At 44.1% G+C, this 20,734-nt stretch overlaps 1 protein-coding gene and 1 long non-coding RNA gene across 5 annotated transcripts in view; both read right to left on the bottom strand.

Annotated features, from left to right (window-relative positions):
• The window catches only part of Map2k4 (mitogen-activated protein kinase kinase 4), a 102,085-nt gene extending 98,973 nt beyond the window's left edge, over positions 1 to 3,112 (bottom strand). Inside the window, exon 1 of one of the 2 annotated variants that reach the window (XM_050162590.1) lies at positions 2,924 to 3,112. In XM_050162590.1, coding sequence (XP_050018547.1) covers positions 2,924 to 3,038 — 115 coding nt within the window. In that variant the 5' untranslated portion in view covers positions 3,039 to 3,112. The remainder of the gene's footprint in view (positions 1 to 2,923) is intronic. The other variant, XM_050162591.1, reaches the window with a different exon arrangement.
• A 3,758-nt stretch (positions 3,113 to 6,870) lies between these two features.
• LOC126514038 (uncharacterized) lies at positions 6,871 to 20,700 on the bottom strand. Of its 3 annotated transcripts, none has more exons than XR_007595494.1 (4): positions 19,883 to 20,700; positions 19,111 to 19,222; positions 14,873 to 15,015; positions 6,871 to 6,995 (listed from the first exon to the last, which is right to left on the bottom strand). It is a non-coding gene; the product is annotated as an uncharacterized lncRNA (long non-coding RNA). The 3 variants fall into 3 exon arrangements; XR_007595492.1 differs by having other exon boundaries at positions 19,111 to 19,154; XR_007595493.1 differs by lacking the exon at positions 19,111 to 19,222.
• Positions 20,701 to 20,734: the final 34 nt, after the last annotated feature.

The following is a 20,734-nucleotide window of genomic DNA, read 5'->3' as shown; positions in this document are numbered from 1 at the left end:
AATGCCAGATCCCATGCTTTGTGTGCATTCTCCTTTTGCCTACAAGACAAGCATTATTCTTACTTTCCGACTAACAAACAGAGGCTTAGAGAGGCTAAGTAATATACTCACAGAAAGCTTAAGTCCTGGTAGGGTGGAGTGAGGACAGGAAGGATTCGAACCCAAGACTCCAGAGCTCTGGCCATTAAGCATTACAATATAAAGGAAATATTGTATTCAACTTTGGACCACAGTTGATCACAAATGTCAAACCATGAAACAGTACAAAATCCTTTGTCAAGCATGGTTGGCGCCTATCCTACAGGAGACTGTTCAACACCTGCCAAAGTGTAATCCATATGTCCTACTGAATCTGCTGGCCAGTAGGTAGGACCTGATCACAAACAGCTCCAAGGAAGTCTTTTGAGTAGCAAGCATATGAAATGGGGGTGGGGAGGGGACGGAAAGCCCAGGAAACACAGCAAGACCTCATCTCAAAAAGAATAAACCCAAAGAGTCTAAAGAATAGAAGTTAGACTCACAACCAGAAAAAAAATTACTAATTTGCTTCCTAAGCTCAAGCTTTCTAATTCAGATTATGCTACACAACACCTTGAACATTCCAAGCACTTCTCTTTATTCTAAGAAATCAAATCAGATTCAAAACACAAAATATAACTTAGCATGTTCTTCTATCAATCAAAGATGTATCAATAAAGATTCAAAAAAAAGTAACAACAACTCAGGGGCTGGAGAACTGGTTCAGGGGTTAAGAACACTTGTTGCTTGTGCTTGTGCTTTGCTTCCCAGCACCCACATGGCAGCTCACAGCCATCTGTAAAGTCAGTCCTAGGGAATCTAATGACCTCTTCTGACCTTTCCAACACCAGGCTTGCATGTGGTGCTCATACAAATGTGCATACAAAACATACACACACACATACACACACACACAGGTCTTTTTAAAAATTCAGCAATAATTCAAAGGCAGTTTATCGCCCTTCTCCCTTTTAGAAAGGATTCTAGAAATCAAAAACGCAGAGATAGAGAACAGAGAACACCAGACTAATTCCTGACCATGTGACCTTGAGTTTCTAGGAGCTCTTCTCTCCTGCAGAACCCTCTCACGTTTGCTCTTCTCTCAGCCTTGGCCCTATCTCTGTTCTTTCCAGACAGGCTTTCTCTGTCCATCTTATCAAGGAGACTGCCCTGGTATCTTCTAACACAAAACCCAGCCTGTTGCCTTCATTTTTCTTAAGCCACCTCTACTGTTTATCTTCATGTCTTCCCTTCTCCATTCTCAGAGGCACTTGCTCCATCAGAGGGGACGTGCCGTGTTCACTGGTCTCTATCCACTCACAACAGCACTGTGCTGGCTCTAAGCAGTTGCTCACTATTTTCTGAACAACAAAAAGAAAAAAAATTTATGCAGGTTTTCAAACTATCAGCCTCTTCCCTCAAAGAAAAAAACAGGGGGGACCTTGAAATATATACATTGCTTTACTGAGTTATTTATTGTGTATTCAAGCAGAGGTCAGAGGACAATTTGAGGGAAATCAGTCCTCTCCTTGCCATGTAGGTCCCAGGGATTGAACTCAGATCAGGCTGTTTCTACCCTTGAAACAATTAAAAAAAAAAAAAAACAAAAAAACTGTAAGTCACCCATTGTGGACAGGACACAAGACAAGATAATCCTAAATTATCTTAGCCGACAGCAAAAGAGTGACATGAAGAAATCAATCCTGTGTTCTATATAATGTAATATGCAGGACAGCAGGCATCCAATAGCTAACTCAATCTAAATTCATTAACTTGGGGACTGCACAGACTCTATCTTCTGAATGCTCAGCTCGTCCTGTTGATTTATCTATGACAGTTTAATATACAGCCTAAATTGTTCTTACCAGAGGGATGCAAATGCAGATCGTATTTCTGCTGCCCGAATCATGCTATGCTATCATAAACACGAAACAGTCAACATATAACGTGTTAACTAGACACAAGAAGCTCTTTATGGAGACTTTAATCAAAAGAAAAACTAGAAACTATAGTCATACGGATACCAAGGCTATCCAAGTGACTCTAATAATTCAACGTGAGTCGTTTGCTAAAGTTATCAAGAGATTTTTTGGCTTGTCTATTTCAAAAAATAGTGCTATTACCCTAAATCCCTCCAGGAAACTTAAGAAATGGTCCATAATGGACTCGGGCCTGTTATTTTCACAACATCCCCTGTCAAAACCCACACAGAGCTCCTAAGGCCTCCCAGTGGGGAAAGGCCATCACAGGAGAGCTGTCTCAGATGCCCAGACACGATCACTTTGACCTCTGCCACTCAGTTTCCTGAATCTCTCTCCCTTTCAGCCGAACTCGGTCTTCTATTTTTATCTGATTTTCTTTTCTGAAGGCGAGGAGAACACACATCTCCAGCCTGGGTCGAAACGCCTCTCCCGGGCCAATGGCCGTCTCCCCACCTTACAGGTGGCACAGGGCCTGGCGAACCCCCCGCCCCGCCCACGCAGACACCCTGCAAAGTTTGGGGGGCCGGGAGACCACGCAGAGGCCCGGCTCCAGCGACGCCCGGCAAGGCGCAAGATGGCCCTGAGCCGGCCCCACTGCGGCGCGCGGGGGCGGCGGGGCCGAGGGCCGGGACGCGGCCGACCTGCGAGCTAGACGCCCGGCCGCGCGCCTTCCCGCAGCCCGCGGTCGCCAGGTGAGCGGCGGGCGGGGGCAGCCAGGTGGGCCCGAGCCCGGCGGAACCAGAGCCGCCGCAGCGGGCAGCCAAGCTGGGCCCGGGGCGGGGAGACGAGGTGAGGCCGAGCCCGGGACACGGAGCTCGGGCGGCTTCCTCAGACAGCCCCGGGGACGCGGCGGCTCACAGGCCGCGGCTCAGCCGAGCGCCTCGCCAGGGGCCCCGTAGTCTCGGCGCGCCCGCCGTCCTTACCCTGCATGCTGCTGACCGCCGGGTGGCCGGGGGCGGGAGGCCCGATGGGGCCCGGGGTGCCGCCACCGCCCCCGGAGCCGCCGCCGCCGCCGCCGCTCGGGGTCGGAGCCGCCATTGTTGGAAGTGAGGAGCCGAGCGGCGCCGCGGCGGCTGCAATGCAGCAAGCTCGGCCTCTCGCTCCGCTGAGGGCGCGGCGTGCGCCGCCTTGGCCCCGCCCCGGACACGCCTCCGACACGCCCCCGTGCACGCCCCCGCCAAAGCTGACGCGCAGTCTCCAATTCTGGCTGAACTGCAGCATCCAGGACGGAGGGCAGGGCCTGGAGTCCTGAATGCGGTGGCCATCTACCCTCCAGGGACCTAAGTGGCTAGTAGAATCAGAAATATTTGTGCATTCTCGGGGAGGGAAAAACCTATGACCCCAAAGCTTTCGAACTACCTTCTCAGAGCCTAAGAACCCAGAATTAGAACAGGAGCTCTGGAAGAAATCTCAGAGGTCAGGCTTCCTGTCCAGTCTCTGATTCATGGCTTCCAAAAGAGTCTGCTGTAGCTATGGTCTCAGACCAATGCTCTCTGCACTGCTGGCAGTTGGCAGGGGTCTTTGAAAGAAAAAGGAAAAATTCCGGTTTAGGCTTTTCAGCCCAGAATGCATGTAAAATATTTTGTCTATTTACTTATTCTTTGTGGGAAGAGAACAGCAAACAACCAAAGGAGGAACTGTGATGGCTCTCAAACGTACCTCCTTTTCAAGCGCGGGTTAAAAGGCGGCTTTCTTTGCTGGAAGCTATTTTTTAGTTCCAGGAAAAGATCCAAAAATCGTTGAAATTGACCGTGGCCATGCATGTTTTTAATTCCAGTACTTAGAGGCAGATCTCTGTGAGTTTGAAATTAACCTGGTCTATATATTGGCTCCAGGACCTTGTCTAAAAAAAATTTTTTTTAAAAAATTAAAAATATAAGATGAAATTCTTCCCAAATCAACTTGCCATATTAGAAAACATGGATGGATGCAAAAGCAAAACAAAACAAAAAAAAACTCAATATAGTGTATTTCTTTTCACTTGGATATGTCAACATACAAGGAAAAGGCATCAAGGGCCCCATAATTTGGTAGCAATGTCCCAGATAGCTTATCATTGCCAGACTCTAACTGCAGTGTGGCATGGCATTTGCTTCACCAGGAGTGGTTCCCAGGCAGCTCTAACGTCGCTGTGCAGTGCGCTGTGGTGTGTTAGTGTCATCCTCGTCCTCAGTTCCAGTTCTTTGGGGTCTGGAGTGATGCCAAGAAATAGTTGGGAGGGATTTAATTTCCCCATTCCCATTCCGACTCTTTGGTGTGGAGAATCAATACGTTCACAGTCTAATGAAAATGCTTTTGTAAAGTGCCCCCCTTCCTAACACGTACATAGTTATTTAGTAAGACCTTAAGATATATGTAACTATTCCAATCTCTTAAAGGCATTACCAGAGTTTGGATGAGAAATGGAAGATGTACATACCACCCCTTCCAATATTGCCTTAGAGGGTATAAAGGTTGTACAAAAGAATTTTGATCTATGGAAAACAGTGACCCAATGTAGTTAAACGAATATGAATGAGAAAAACAAGTAACAAAGAAACCTGGGGAAAACATTCAACCCAGGAAGTTCATGATGGCAAGGCAACTGAAGAGAGATATGAACCCAGCCAAGCTATTTGTCTAATGTTGGGCTTGATTGAGATAAAGCTGATAAAACTTGCATTGCTGTTGGTATTATAAACGGATAAGGACTGAGAACAAGAACGTCTCATTAAGTCTACACAAGAAAAGACTTTGATTTCTTAAAACTAATGTAGTTATATACCTGGTTCTTGCTTGTTGTCATGTTCCTATTTTTCTTGTGTGTTTCTGTATTCCGTTTGTTGTATAGGGAGATTCCTCAAAATTCATTTGTTGAAGTTGCAAGTGTTACAGCTCTTGAGGGAAAGGTATCCTGATTGTTGGGAAGCCAGGCTATACCTGAAGCTGGAGTCTGGTGGGGGATGGTCCCCCTGCAGGATGTAGCAATCCTGTTCCTCTCCAAGAGAAAACCTTTACAGCTGAGCTCTGTTCCGCAACACCCCCACACCCTCCGGCCAAGGAGGTTTCACAGCAGAGGTATCTATTTCTTCTCAACCCCAGTTTAAGATGTTACTTCTTCTGCTGCTTCACTCTGCATAAGAGGAAATCCCTACAGACTTGTAGCAATCGGCTCTGGCTCCTGCAAAAAGTTGATACTTCTGATCCCAACCTCCCACCTCCAGGGAGCTTCCCCGCAGAAGAATCCATTTCTTCTGCTCTGCTTTGCTCCCAAGGGTACTTCCCAGCAGAGACTCTTCTCGCCAACCAAGATCTTTACCCAAAACTCTTCCAAGAAAGAGATTTATTTGGGAAGAAGGATTCCAGGAGAGTGGCCGCCTCTACCAGCGTGGAGAAGAACAGCTGCCAACTGAACAGGGAGAGGGGTTTATACATGGCTTCTTAAGGGTGAAGTTTTTCCAGGGAGAAGATTTTCAGGAAGGTAATTGGTCAGATTTTTGATCCCCTTGAACTTGAACAAGCTCAGATTGGCTAGTTTTCCTGCTCAGGGACTGGTTGGTCTTATGTTCAGTTGGTCAGGGGCATGGTTGGCTCTGGTGTCAGGGCCAAAGTGTTTCTTTGGCTATTGTTTCAGGGTCAGGGTGTGTTTCTTTGGTTCTGGTTTCAAGGCCAAAGTGTTCCTTTCACTGACTCTGGTTTTCAGGGTCAGCGTCAGTTACTTTGGCTGACCATTTTACCCTACAGAAGTCCTAAGCTCCCAGAACTGTGACAGGGACTGTGTCTGAAGATGACAGGGTCTTTAAAGAGGTATGGTAGAACACTCTTTAAAGTACGCCCTAACCCATTTGCCCAGTGTGCTTATCTTATCATAAGGTGGTGTGTGAACACACAGGTAAGATCCTCCTGAGGAAACTAGAAGATGGCGACCGACAAGCCAAGAAGAGAAACCATTATTGCCCACACCTTGATCTCAGAGCTCTGAGCAAACAAATTACTGTTGTTTAAGCTACCTGCCTGTGGTACTTCATTATGGCAGCCACAGTAAACACTGTACATGGCTTTTAAAAATGAATTTCTCAGCCGGACAGTGTTGGCACATGCCTTTGATCCCAGCACTCGGGAGGCAGAGGGAGGCAGATCTCTGTGAGTTTGAAGCCAGCCTGGTCTACAAAGCAAGTTTTGTTTTGTTTTCTGACAAAGAGAGAAACCCTGTCTTGGAAAAAAAAAAAAAGCTCCAAAGGAGCTTAGAATTTGGGGTAGTAATATGAGTAGCTGGCATAATTTGAGGGGAGAGGGGAAGACAATCAATTAAGCAACCTGTATCAAACTACAGCCACTTTCCTGGGAGAAGCTGCAGAGAAAAAGCCATGTTTGCCTAGCCAGTGGTTAGGGAAATTTGGCTGGAAAATCTAGCTAACTGCTCCTCTCTGATTCCTGTCTCAGTGGTTAGATTAACAACTCAATGTTCGGGGGTAGAGTTATAACTTAGCTCTTAAGAGCATTTGTTTTACAGACTACCTGGACTTGATTCTCAGCACAGCACAGCATGGTGGCTCACAACCATCCACAACAGACTCTGGCATCCTCTTCTGACCTCTGCGTACACCAAAGCATGCACATGCTACATGTACGTGCATGCAGACAAAACACTCATATGCATAAAAGAAAATAAATCTAGAACTTTTAAATCAAAAAAGAATATATTTTCAGCCAGGCTGTGGTGGCACACGCCTTTAATCCCAGTACTCGGGAGGAAGAGGCAGGCAGATCTCTGTGAGTTTGAGGCCAGCCTGGTCTACAAGAGCTAGTTCCAGGACAGGCTCCAAAGCCACAGAGAAACCCTGTCTCAAAAAAAAAAAAAAAAAAAAAAAAAAAAAAAAAAAAAAAGTAGGGGCTGGAGAGATGGCTCAGTGGTTAAGAGCATTGTCTGCTCTTCCAAAGGTCCTGAGTTCAATTCCTGGCAACCACATGGTGGCTCACAACCATCTGTAATGAGGTCTGGTGTCCTCTTCTGGCCTGCAGACATACACACAGACAGAATATTGTATATTAAATAAATAAATATTTAAAAAAAAGAAAGTGTGGGGCTGGAGAGATGGCTCAGTGGTTAAGAGCATTGCCTGCTCTTCCAAAGGTCCTGAGTTCAATTCCCAGCAACCACATGGTGGCTCACAACCATCTGTAATGAGGTCTGGTGCCCTCTTCTGGCCTGCAGACATACACACAGACAGAATATTGTATATTAAATAAATAAATATTTAAAAAAAACAAAAGTAATTTACAGATGGATTTCATCTTAGTACCCCAACTTCGACCTCTGGGAAAGTAATCAGACACCCCTGATGTGGCTAACAGGGTCGTCAGATATTTCCTGTAAAGGCTCCACAGATGGCTTCCAAAACACCTGTCTCCTTTCCACTCAACATCATCAAGGACTTAGGACCAAGCCATCCAATGGCACAGAGAACTGTGTGGTTTCTGGATACCTTTTGAGCAGCTTGTCAACTGGAAACACGGGGCATGAGAGGAGCTTGGACTCATCCTACCACCTGAAAAGCCAGAGTTTCAACCAGAGTCAGGTGGCCATTCAGGTGATGTTACTAATTTTGACCGCCAATAATCATGCATCTATGTAGAACTGCAGGCAAATGTTTGTCACGGCTTTATCCGGATCAATAAGAATGGAAGCATTAAAACTCAAAGTCATTACCACCAAGGGAAAAGTAATATTGACAGCCCTGGCCATGGTCTGAGAAAATAGAAATACACTAGAAAGGATGGGGTTTTATTCTCCCAGAACCACATCCACACCCAGCACTCAGTACCTGTGTTCTTTTTCTCTAACTTCACTTCACAAAAGAAGCGGGGGGGGGGGGGGGGGGGGGGGGGGGGGGGGTGCTGTGGTGCATGTCTGTATCCCAGAAAGTTAAAGTAGAAAGATTGAGAATTTCCAGCCAGCCTAGGCTAAATCGGGAGAAACTGTCTCAAAAAGAAGGAAGGGGAGGGTGAGACTGTATTAAAAAAAAAAAAAGAAAGAAAGAAAGAAAGAAAGAAAGAAATGAGCGGAGAAGGGAAGCGAGGGAGTGAGGAAGGAAAGAAAAGGGGGAGACAAGAAGAGTCAAGTAAAATGAAACTCAAGCATGGCTGCATATAACTGTAATCCCAGCGTTGGGAAGCTGGGGCAGGGAAATCCCAAATTCAAGGCCAGCCTGGGCTACAGAGTGAGCCATAATGAGGGCAGGGGGGGGGGTCTGAGGGCAAAGGAGAGGGGAAGAGGGAGAGAAGTGAGCATCATGTGCTCTGGGAGCAGGGAGCTTGGAGATGAAAAGAGAGGGTAAGAGGGACCATCCAGGGATGGTGGCACGATTCTGTTTCTTGAAATTTTGTTACACATGTATACACACATGACTAAAAAAGCTATAAATGTCTACTTAAGATTCATGTACTTTTGTGTATATATTTCACATCCAAAAAAAGCCTAATAAATGTCGAACTCTAGTTAATTATATATTGAAGTATTTGAAGAGGCCACGTACTACCTGATACTCTACAGTAGACTTTGAAAAACGGTTGGGTTGCAGAACACGGGGATGGAAAGATAAGTAGACCCCTGCTGAAACAAGCTTTATAAAACCTTCGTGACAAATCCAGAGGACCAGCACACCAAATCAAATGGCTGAATTTTTAAATAACAGATCTGAAATTTTTCATAATGTCACCAAATTCAAATCACAAGTGGTGTGGGAAGTCCTTCTGTATATGTGTTGCTTTTATTGGTTAATGAATAAAGAATCTGCTTTCAGCCAATGACTTAACAGAATATAGCCAAGCTGGGAGAGATATAGATAGAAAGAGTAGGCAGAGTGAAGATACAAGCTGCCAGCCAGAACCTTGCTGGTAAGCCACAGCCATGTGGCAATACACAAATTCATAGAAATGAGTTAAATTAAGATGTAAAGAAGATGAAAGAGCCAATAAGAAGCTAGAGCTAATAGACCAAGCAGTGATTTGATTGATACAGTTTCTAAGTGATTATTTCATGGTCTGGGCAGCCGGGAAAGAAAGTGGCCTCCTACAACACACAAGGCCACTAAAATCATTCTAAAATTAAATATGTTGCTAAATTATGCTGTCAATAAAATTACAAAAGACACAATGTAATTTAAACCCAAGTGAAGTTCATGACTATAGAATTTAGTCATTGTTTAGGAATGGATGGCGCCTGATGGTGTTTTCTGGTGGGGTGGTTGTTTGTTTGTTTGGAATTAGGTAACAATATATGATGTAAATTTAATAGCATTGTTTTACCTTGTTTCTTCTGACTTCAGGCAGTTTGCCATAAAGCACAGGCTAGTTTTATAGAAATAACTAGTGATCTTTCCAGCAGTCCCAGTCTTCCACATGCTTGGATTATAGGCACGTGTCCTCTTGCCTGCTGAGAAGGCCAATATTGGCTGTCAACTAGACAGATGCTAGAATCACATAGGAGATGGACCTCAGAGAGAAGTGAGACTTTCCAGGTTGGGTTAATAGAGGTGAGAAATCTCACTCTAAAAATGTGGGTGGCACTATCTCACGGGCTGGGGTTATGGCCTGAATAAAAAGGGGAGAAACGAACTGCACACTAGCATTCATCTCTCTCTGCTCCTGACTGCAGAGTCCATGGGAGCGGCTGACTCACGCTCCTGCATGGCTGTGCGCTCTTCCCATCACGAGGGACTGACTGTATCCTCACACTTTAAGTCAAACCCTTTTTCCTTTAAGTTGCTTCTCAGGGATTTGGTCACAACAAGAAGGAAAGTGCAGGTGCACCTGGCTTGTTCTGTCTTCTTGGCCAGAGATGTAAACTATAGTCCATATACCACAGAGTTTACCCAGTAGAGCCGCACAATTTGGTGACTACATACAGTGGCAGAAGTCGGCCGCCATCACAAGAAGCAAGTTTAGAATGTTTTCCTCACTCTCGAAAGACTTCTATCCCTTTTACAGTCACCCTCCGCGCAGTGACTACCAGCCATGCCTTCTGTATTGTCACTTGACACAGGCTAAAGTTTGTCTGGGAAGAGGAAACCTCAACTGACCAAATGCCTCCATCAGATTGGCCTGTTGACCGGTCTGTGAGGGATCTTCTTGATGGATGATTGATGTGGAAGAGCCCAGTGTAGGCTGTGTCGTGCCTGGACAGGTGGTCCTGGGAGGTATGAGAAGACAAACGGAGCAAACCAGCAGGAACAAGACCGCATCCTCCCATGGTTTCTGCTTAAACTCCTGTGTCTAGGTTCTGTACCCACTTAAGGACTACCAGACTCCTTCCCAGGGTGGTTGAGTCATTTGTCTTCTTAGAATAACCGAAGGTACGATTTCGCCACATCCATACAGATTGTTAACAGTCTTTTTGACTGTAGACTCCCTAGTGGGTATCATGTTTGGGGAGCATTTTGCCTTTATTAACCTATGAGATGAACATTAACAGGTGTTGCATTTTAATACATAAGATTATATAAAGACTATATAAGAACTACTAAGGAAACATGCACCATTGTGTGTTCCAAAGGGACTGCCATGAACTCCAAGGCCATTATCAGTCACTTCTGAGTGAATCAGATCACAACAGATTCAACCAATCAGAGCTAAAGAAAGTCATCCTCTTTGCAAGAGGTACATGCCAAAAGTTGGGTTGTGTACTAATGAGATACCAGAAATTAAAATCTGCTAGTGATTGAAAAAAACCAAGCACTTCATCATCAGCATAGATTAACCATTATTACTGTCCATGTAACTAGTTTTGGAAGGTGGGAAGGAGTGGAATTGCCCCACTTTTGGGAGTAACAAGAAAATAAAGTCATACATAACACAATAATATTCATGAGGAAGAGAGATGTCACAAGAGGAAAAAAACTGAATTAGTTTTAAAGAATTTCTGTTTTTGATTGGCTTGGGTTTTTCTCAATATTCACTGAAAGCCAAGATGACCTCGGACTCCCAGTTTTCTGCCTCAGCCACTGTGTGCTGGCTGAGGCTACAAGTGTGCATGCACCACCATGCACAGCTACCAAGAATGCTTTATATTCTTGCTTGTGTAGGATACATAATTCATAGAAAAATGTTTAATTATTTTAATACCTAAAGAGCACACAAGCCAATATGCTAACGCAATGCAATAAAAATGAATAAAACATGAATGACTTACTTATATTTCATTATTTATAACCTGTGATTACAACTCTCATGTGTAATTGTAGCAGTGCACATTAAAACAATGATTTATTGTATTATTTTGATTATAAAATAGACAAATAGCCGGGCAGTGGTGGCACATGCCTTTAATCCCAGCACTAGGGAGGCAGACACAGGTGGATCTCTGTGAGTTCGAGGCCAGCCTGGTCTACAGAATAAGTACTAGGACAGGCTCCAAAGCTACACAGAGAAACCCTGTCTTGAAACACCAAAATAAATAAGTAAATAAAATAGAGAAATGTTTGCCTTTTTTGACCCCGCCACCCACTACCACCTTTTTCAGACAAGGCTTCACTATATAGCCATGCCTGGCCTGGAACTTGGTACATAGACCAGTCTGGCTTTGAACTCTCAGTAGTCCACCTGCCTCTGCCTCCTGTTGGGTAGCATTTTCCTCCCTCCAAGATAAAACATTCCATCTTGAAGGGAAGCTCGTTTATCCTCAAGATGCTCTAAAGGTGGGCAAAGCATTCCATTCTGCAAAGAAACTCCTTAAAATCGAGGAATTTACAACACAAAAGCTTCAGGAAGTCGGTGAAATTGACCAGATCACTGGGCCCTTCCCTTTCAAGCATATACAAGCCCAGGGGATTACAGTTCCAGACCATCAGAACGACCTAAAAAAAGAAAGACACCTTCTGACCCATTGAGCCATTTGCAGATTTCAGTGCACTCTAGGTTTCCAGCCTTTGTGGGCTGCCATCCACACTGCTGTGGGCTTTGGTGATGTAACAGTCTTTAAGAAATTTCTGTTATGGTAATTAACCCCTCACCTACACTCCTGTAAGTAATCCTGATAAACCCAATGGTTCACCAATTGGACTTGGCTGGCTTCTTTGCTTTAATCTGTTGTCTGTTTCCTATCGTAGTGAGCAGACATTTGTCCACATCTCCCAGGGAACAAACAGTGACACCAATACCTTCCAACTGCCAGGCCTCTTTTGCTATTGTCGTGTCTGTGGTTTTTTTTCACGACATGGTCATTCTACGTAACCTGGGCTGATCCGGAGCTTTTGGAAATCTTCCTGCCTCAGCATCTCAGACACTGGGATCATTAGGTACACACCACCACATCCAGCTTCTCTTTACTTTTTTGGCATATGAGGTATCTCAGATACAAGCCCTAGAATTCCAAAGACAGCTCATTTAACTAAACTCAACTCCTATTCAAAATTCTTACCTTTTCTTACTCTATTTTGATGGTTAGCTCATAGCCGAAAAGACTGACCTGGGACTATTGCTCAAAGAACGAGTGCTTACCTAGCAAGTGCGTGGCCCTAAGTTCAAGTCTCTGCGTTGGAAGAAAAATAGGAAAAGAAACAGGTCCCCTCCTGCAGTTTGCATAGCACATTTTAATGTCAACACCGTCTTTGAATTCCAGTAGGTAAAGGTTGTTGTAAAGAGTTGAGATTTGGACTGGGGCTGTCCAAATTTGGTATCGCATAGCTCAGCTGGTGGAGTGCTTGCCTAACATGCACAAATCCCTGGGTTCAATTCCCAGCACCATGTATGATGACAAACGCATTTGAAATCTCAGCATTAGGCAGGTAGAAGCAGGATCAGAAGTTCAAGTTCACCCTCATACACCCTCTATGTAGTAAGTTTGAGGCCATCTTGGTTCATTTTACTACCTAGAGAATAGAGATACTTAATTTTTCATCCTTCAGATTTCTGCTTTGACTAATCTTTCCATATAAACTTTACAATCAGCCCAGGTTTTTTCAGACTTGGACAAAAAAAAAAAAAAGAATCTTTTTTTTTCTCCTAAAAAATAAGGCTAACTTATAGAAAGGGGTAACTGTGGGCTGCTGAGGTGACTCTGGGTAAAAATGCTTGCTGTGACAGCCTGATGGCCTGAGTCTGAGCCCCAGAACCCACGGTGGAAGGAGGAGCCTGGCTCCTGCGCTCTGCTCTGATGTCCACACTGAGGTTAGCCCATGTAAGCAGCAGTGCACACCTGTGCACAGGCACACACACAAACATACTCAGACATTCATAGACACTCACACATACAGACACTCTTTCTTACACACAGACACACACAAGATGAAATTATTAAAGAGGAGAGACTCAATTACAAGTCATATTAAATGTGAAAAGTGATTTCATCCAGGTTATATAGAAATGGCAACATGGTCAATTTTGTTCTCGCCGATTAAGGTAGCCTGATAAAGTGTCATTCACCAGATGTAACAGGGAAAATGTACTTCAAGGGTTGAGAGTGGTAGAATGCTCCTCTAGCAAGTCTGGGGTCTTAGTTCTGACCCTTAGCACATGAGTATAAAGAGTTACATAACTAATTAGCAAAGCCAGAAATAAACTCAAATACTTAACAATACAGTATGATTCAAGATGTGTTTTCAAATAAGAGACCGCCATCTGCAAACAACTAAACTTTAATTCATATCTCAAACATTAAATTGGGGTAAGGTATAATGGACTGAGTCAAACTGCCGTCATCGTCAAGACTTCTGCTGTATTTGGTCACAAAAGATGATCAGAGCTTGGCCTACTGTTTATTTACCTTCCTCATAGGAGAGGGTGAGGAGGGTCATGGAACCCTCCCTTGAGTATCTGTCCACCTCTCCCAGTCAGTTGTATTCATGGACTCATAAATAAATACTTGGCCCTTCTTTGATGTAACTGTTTGGGAAGGATTAGGAAGAGTGGTCTTGTTGGAGGAGGTGTGTCACTGGGTTGCACATAAAGGTTTCAAAAGCCTAGGCCTGTCTCTCTCTCTCTCTCTCCCTCTCTCTCTCTCTCTCTGTCTGGTGGTTGTTGTCTCAAGATGTAAGCTATCAGCTACTGCTCCAGCCCCATGCCTGCCTGCTGCCATGCTGCCCCCATGGTGGTCCTGGACTCACCTTCTCAACATGTAAACCCCAATGAACTCTTTCTTCTCTAAAGAGTGGGCAGTGGCATTCTCAGGTATAGTTGAAGGGGATGTGGAGAGATGTCTCAGTGGTTAAGAGCGCTTACTGCTCTTCCAGGGGATCCTGGTTTTATTCCGAGCACTCACATGGTGGCTCATAACAGTCTGTAACTCTAGTTCCAGGGAATACGATGACCTCTTTTTGCCTCTGTAGGCACTGCACACATGTGGTACACAGATATTCATGTAAATACTCATATACATCATATAAGGATAAATTCTTTAAAACCATTCATTGGCATATATGTGTATGCCCTCTTCTCTGTATGCATGCCATATGCATGCAGTACCAAGGAGGCCAAAATAGGGCAATGACTTTCCTGGAGCTGGGGGTTACAAGAGGTTGTGAGCTACCAAACGTGAGTGTTGGGAACTGAACTTGTCTCCAACAAAAACAAGTGTTCTTAGTTGCTGACCCATTTCTTTAGCTTAAACCCATGTAAGCATTAAAGCATTCATTCCTTCCTGGCTGTTGATAACTATCATCTTCCAATATTGGTATGTGATACCTTTGATTACACGTGTTTTTCCATGAGCAACCCCAAACTCCCTGAAGCATCTGTTTCAAAGCCTTTCTAAAACAGAGCCCTTTCGCGGATTAACTTTTCATTTTCTCTCCTTTCCCCGACACACTACATTCTGAGAAATAGTAGTTTAAAGAAAAGGACGCTGGAATCTGTTAATCCCGATCTTTTTCTCTCCATGTGTTCCCCAGTATTCAGACCTGTGTGCTAATGAGCTGTGACAGATAACTCCATCTTGTCACCTCTCCAGGGGAAGAAAAACTTGCTTCTCCATTGATCCAGGTGACCTTCGGGAACTGTCACGTGCTCCTGGAGGCTTCTGTTGGAAGGAGATAAGTTCAGTCTGAAAAACCAAAGGCAGACAGAATCTCAGTCTGGGCAGACATCCACCATCCCCAGTACAAGCAACAGGAACAGATGGGACCTCCCACCGCGCTCTGCTAAGGGATTTTTCAGAGTCCTGGTTATCAAGGCGAGGTTGACATCCCAGCAGGGCAAGGGCTGGCTATTTGAAGTTGGCAGATCTGTAGGTACAACAAGGAGTTAGGGACCTTAAAGCGAAGCAAACAGTTTAAAGACAATTAGAGTGAACTTTAAAGGATTCTAGGTTAGTCAGTGAGATAAATAACTACACACAAGGCTTGGGTGAAGCTAAGAGTACAGCGCAGCACTGGTGCAGGCAGAGCTGGAGGCTCTGCTTCTATCCACAGGCAACAAGGCTAACAAGAGCACTGCCACGGAAAGAAAACAAGTAGGACTCTATAGAGTTCACCAGCTTCACCGGGCTGAGTGAAGGCTGCCCTTCCATTAACAGGAGCTGAAGCTTAAAAGGTCAACAACGAGCTGGGCAGCAGTGGCGCACACCTTTAATCCCAGCACTCGGGAGGCAGAGGCAGGTGCATCTCTGTGAGTTCGAGGCCAATCTGGCCTCCTACAAGAGCTATTCCAGGACAGCATCAAAAGCTACAGAGGAACCTTGTCTCGAAAAACCAAAAGTTAAATAAATAAATAAAAATTTAAAAAAAAAGAAAAAAAGGTGAACAGCAACAACAGATATAAACATCTTTAGAGTGAAGCTTTGAGGCAGAGGCAGGCAGATCTCTGAGTTCAAATCCATCATGATCTACAAAGTGAGTTCCAGGACAGTTGGGGCTACACAGACAAAGCCTCTCTGCTTTTTTTGGTTTGGAGAGGACATATGGGGCTAGAGCCCTAAACCCTTTCTTAGAGGGGAGACCAGGATTTGACAATCATGAGAACAATTATTTAATCCCTGGGACTGTGAATGCTGAGTCAGGAGGACTTGGAGAATTTCAGGCCAGCCAGACTAGGGAGCGCAGCCCTGTTCCAACAAACAACCCAAACCCTCAAAGCCCAACCCCTCTGAAAGTCCCTACAAACGATAACAACAAAATGGTAATCTCAGATGTTCTAGGACCCTAACGAGACAGAAATAACATATTGTAAGTGAATAGGAGCTTGTCATAGAAACCTGTTAGCCGCCAGCTAGGCATAGACACTGCATTGAGGCAACAGTCACCTTTCTGTTGGGTTTCAACCTGGAGGCCTTTATTCAGTAGTACAGGACATGCTGCCATGCGCAGAACCTAAATCGCCTACCTGAGAATTTTACAGTATTTACAGTCATTATGAATCGCACCTTGTGGTATCATGTTAAAACACCATGGCAAAAAAGTGTGGCAAAACAATATTTATGCTCAGTTCTAGTTCTTATGATCATGATCTAAGATAATATGATAACATTCTGTTTATCCTTATCTTCTCCCTAAGACAGATGCCATAAAGGCATTCTATGAATTACCACTGGACTTTACAGTGAACCAGGTACAGTTTGTTCTCAGAATTTTACATCCATTTTTCTCGTGTGCTTCTTGCAATAATCCCGAGAGGAAGACGGATGGTGAGCTCTCATGTTACAGATGAGAGCACTGAACCACACATCGAGCTAGCTGAGTATTACACATTACGTGGGTAGGACTTGGTGGTGGGGCTTGGGTAGATGATGAGTTCCAGGCTAGATGGGCAAAATTCTACTTAGAGGGACAAAAGAAGTGGTGGAGGATCTTTGAATCACTGGGGGCATGATTTCGGTTAAAATATTGTTTTAGATGTATGCGTTTCAGTGTTTTGTCTGCATGAATGTCTATGCACAACGTGCATGCCTGGTGTCCCCAGGGGTCAGAAGAGGCAGTGGATGCTCAGGAACTAGAGTTAGGTATTCTTTGTGAACTACCATATGGTTGTTGGGAATTGAACATCAGTCCTCTGGAAGAGCAGAGAGTTCTCTTAACCACTGAGTCACTTATCCAATCCCCCAGGGGAGTGATTGTGAATAGAAGAGTGGACCCTGGCCACACCTTCCTTTCGTTTCCCTGCCATAAGTAGTGGTTTTTTTCTCCACACACTTCTGTCAGCTGTGCTAACTTGCTACAGGCTCCAAAACTACAAGGGCAAACCTCAATGGACTACAACCAACCAAACTATAAACCAAATATTTCTTTCTTTTGTAAGTTGATTACCTTGGTTATTTATTGCATTACCTGAAAACGCACCAACGCTATGAATAGCCATATCTGTCTTTTGAAGATTAAAATAATAGCTTTTCCGTGTATGTGTTGTACATGTGTGTGCATTTGTGTTTGCACATGACTTTGAGGGTGTCCTCAGAGCACCAAAGTATCAGATCCCCTGGAGCTGGAGTTACACGCCCTTGGGAGCCACCCAATATTGGTGCTAGGATATGAACTCTGGTATTCTGCAAGAACAGTATGTGTTTTTGACCACTGAGCCATTTCTCTAGCTCCCATGGATGGGTCTTTAAAAATCATGAATTGCGGTGTTGTTCCCCAGATCAGTGACCACAGAATTGCATTAAAATGTTTGTTTAAAAGATCTAATTGCAGGCTCTGCCTCCAAGAGATTCCAATTTGGTGAGAGGTATAAATAATGTGGTTTTAACCTGCTCCCACCGTATGCTGCATGGCCAGAATGGAATTAGAATGGAACTCGGTACTTTTTCTTCAAGCACTTTGAGTCAGTTAAAATATTTTGAAGCTAAACTAGTCATTATCTTGTTTCCTGTGCTTACATATACAATGAAAGATGCAGAAAAAAAAGGTGGGAAAGAGGTAGAAGTGAAAAAGAATATTTTAAAAATATAATAGACACTGAATTTGAGCAAATACTATTTTACTATTCTGGGCTATGGAGACTTTTTAAGGTCTCCTTCTAAGTTTACTTTATTTTTCATAGTTTTAACCATTGCCAAAGTAAGAAGCCAAACCCACCTCACAAAACCCCAAATGGATAAATTACATTATTGGTGACATATTTATTTTTAATATCATCTGTGACTATTAATTTTCATAGACTCTCATGTGAGTATGTAGCTCCTGCAAGCTAATCATCATGCAGTTTTCATTTTTTTCATAATTTAACCAACAGTCTCACAATGAAAAGCACTAAAATGTTTCATATGGAATATTTTATATGTTAATTCTTGCCTATTAGGACCCAAATAGAGGCTGCCAAACATTTTCCATTAGTTTTAATAACATCTCATAAAGTACCTGATAGAGTGCTGCTTGACTACAAACTGCTGAAAAAGGTTTTTTCATGTTCCAGAGCTATACACCTATACATACGCACTAGAATATGCACACATATAACCTTTACATATACTTCACATAGATTATCTGTATGATAACAACTCCACAATCTGTATGTACACATATGCATTACATATGTATTTTGCTGGCTTCTTGATCATATCTTTATTCAGTTAGCATTGCCATTGATTCTACTGTATGTGCAAAGGACTTGATTATGAATGTACTTCAGGGGATATAGCTCCGTTGGTAGAGTGCTTGGCTAAGTCTTGTACTAAGTCCTAGGCTCCCAGCTGGCAACTCACTGGGTAACAATGCCTGAGTTTGATTCTGGAATCTACACGACGGAAGGAGAGAAGGGACTCACAAAGACCTTGGCACAGATACGCACAATACATAAATAAATAAATTTAATTAATTCATTTATATTCTGCCTTCCAGCTTCAGTACTGCAAAAAACTGGGTGTGGCAGAACATGCCTGTAATCCTAGCACTTGGAGGTATAGGCAGGAGGGTCAGAAGTGAGTTCAAGACTAGCCTGTACTACAACAACAATGTAGAAATGTAGTTCTGCCATGTTTATCCATATTATAGCTCCCATCTTTAAACTGGCATATACTAAGCAGGAAACTTTTAAAGTCAGATATGCATTTTCTAGGGTTTCATTCAATCAGGTAATATAATCCACAAACATTGAATTCAATAAATGTCATCTTGTCTGTCTCAAGAGGTTTATAACAAACAAAAATATTGTTTTGGTTTTTTTTTTTAGACAGACTCCACATAGCCCAGACTGTCCTTGAACTCACCCATTCCAGGAGAAGGATCTTTCCTTTCATCACGTCTCCCCAGTCTGCTCAATGCAGGAGCCAATAGAGTCAGTATTCTATCCTGTCCCAGGGAAGCCAGATTTCCTGCGTGCTAGAAATTCAGGCTAGAAATCACCTAGTTGCACTCCCCTTCTCCCTCGGTAAATGCTTATTAGTAGGAACTATTTGTTGGTGTGGTCCAGGGCTCAGACCTCATATCTCTTTATTTTCACTCATTGTCCCTGGGGGCTTAGACGTTTGTTATTTCCTATGCCTGGAAAATCTTGCCCTGCACACAAGACGTGCTCCTTAACTTCGGGTCTGAATTCAAGGTTGTTTTATCTGTTAGTCCTCCCCTAATCATCCAACATACAGTGCAATCCAACTCTGATACCATCCGTCTTACCTAATCAATTTTCTCCACTTCATTAACCAACATTCTTATTACCCGTGTATTTATTTACTGTTTAGTTATTGTTCAGCTTTCTTCATAAAATAGTCTTGCCAGTGCCAGAGCATTGGGTGTGAAGTTAGCTCACTGCTGTATTTCCCTAGCTAATGGAATTGTATGGGGCACAGGCGAGGCAGCTGGTAAATATTTATGAAGTAAATGAGAATAGATGGCACTTTTCTATTATTTCCTCAGCTAAGTTAGACGTCTTTCTATTTTTAAAACGTGTTTTGGTTGTTTATTCTGTTCAGGAAATGCCATGCCTCGTCCCAATTGCCAGCCTAATAAAACAAAATCAAATCGCCAAAAGGACATCCTTACTAGAACTGTCAGCTTGAGGTTTGTGGACTCCAAGGTCGCCTCTCTTAGCTCGCTGAATTTCAGAACAAAATGTTTCCCGTGGGAAAAGCCTCGGCTCCCGTCACATTTTCATAGGTGTATTGCGCAATTCAAAGCTCCGAGTTACTCTGATCTTCCTTGAACGCTGTTCAACTAAAGCCCAACGCGTTTAACCGGAACCTTATCAAGGTCCCGACCAAACCACCTGATCTTGGAAGAGAAGTTTCTCGGAATAAAAAACAACCCGCTGGGAGGGTCCCCCTAAATGTCTCATGAGTCAGCCAAGCTCTCCTCAGGAACTGTGATAGATAGACACTTCCGCCTCGTTCTGGCTGGCAACCTGTCAACCGCTTATGTCTCTTGACATCTGGGTTAATGACTGCTTTGACCAGCACTGTGAAATGTTTTCTCACTAACTACGATCCTTTCAGCGCCACAGGCTCTTAAGAACACGCCGAGTCTCTTTCCCACTGCTCAGTTTTTCAGGCGTGTGAACGTGCCAAGCTCCCCTCGCCCCCGCCGTGTTTCTTCAGAAACGTCAACCCTTCTAACCACGGGACAGGGAGAGGACACCTCTTTACACCTTCGCTGTCCAGTATGTCAGTGACTCGACTGAACGCCAGTATTTGGACATGAGGTTTAGTCACGAGGTGACAGCTGTGGCCCAGCGCAGGACGGCCAGAAAATGGGCGGAAGGCTGCGGCCGCTCCGTGGGTTAGAAAGGCGGCCCCGGCGGGGACGTCTAGTTGTCGGAACCACCCGCTCGGGGGCCCTAGCTGGGGGAGGCGCAGGACCCGGGCCACGAGCTGTAGCGCTTCTCGGGAACCAATGGGA

This window comes from Alexandromys fortis, unplaced genomic scaffold (assembly GCF_014885135.2).
Source record: "Alexandromys fortis isolate MF-2015 unplaced genomic scaffold, M_Fortis_MF-2015_v1.1 scaffold_84, whole genome shotgun sequence".
Classification (NCBI taxonomy): Eukaryota; Metazoa; Chordata; class Mammalia; order Rodentia; family Cricetidae; genus Alexandromys; species Alexandromys fortis.
Note: the sequence above shows the minus strand (reverse complement) of the source record. Positions and strands in the feature narration are given on the sequence as shown.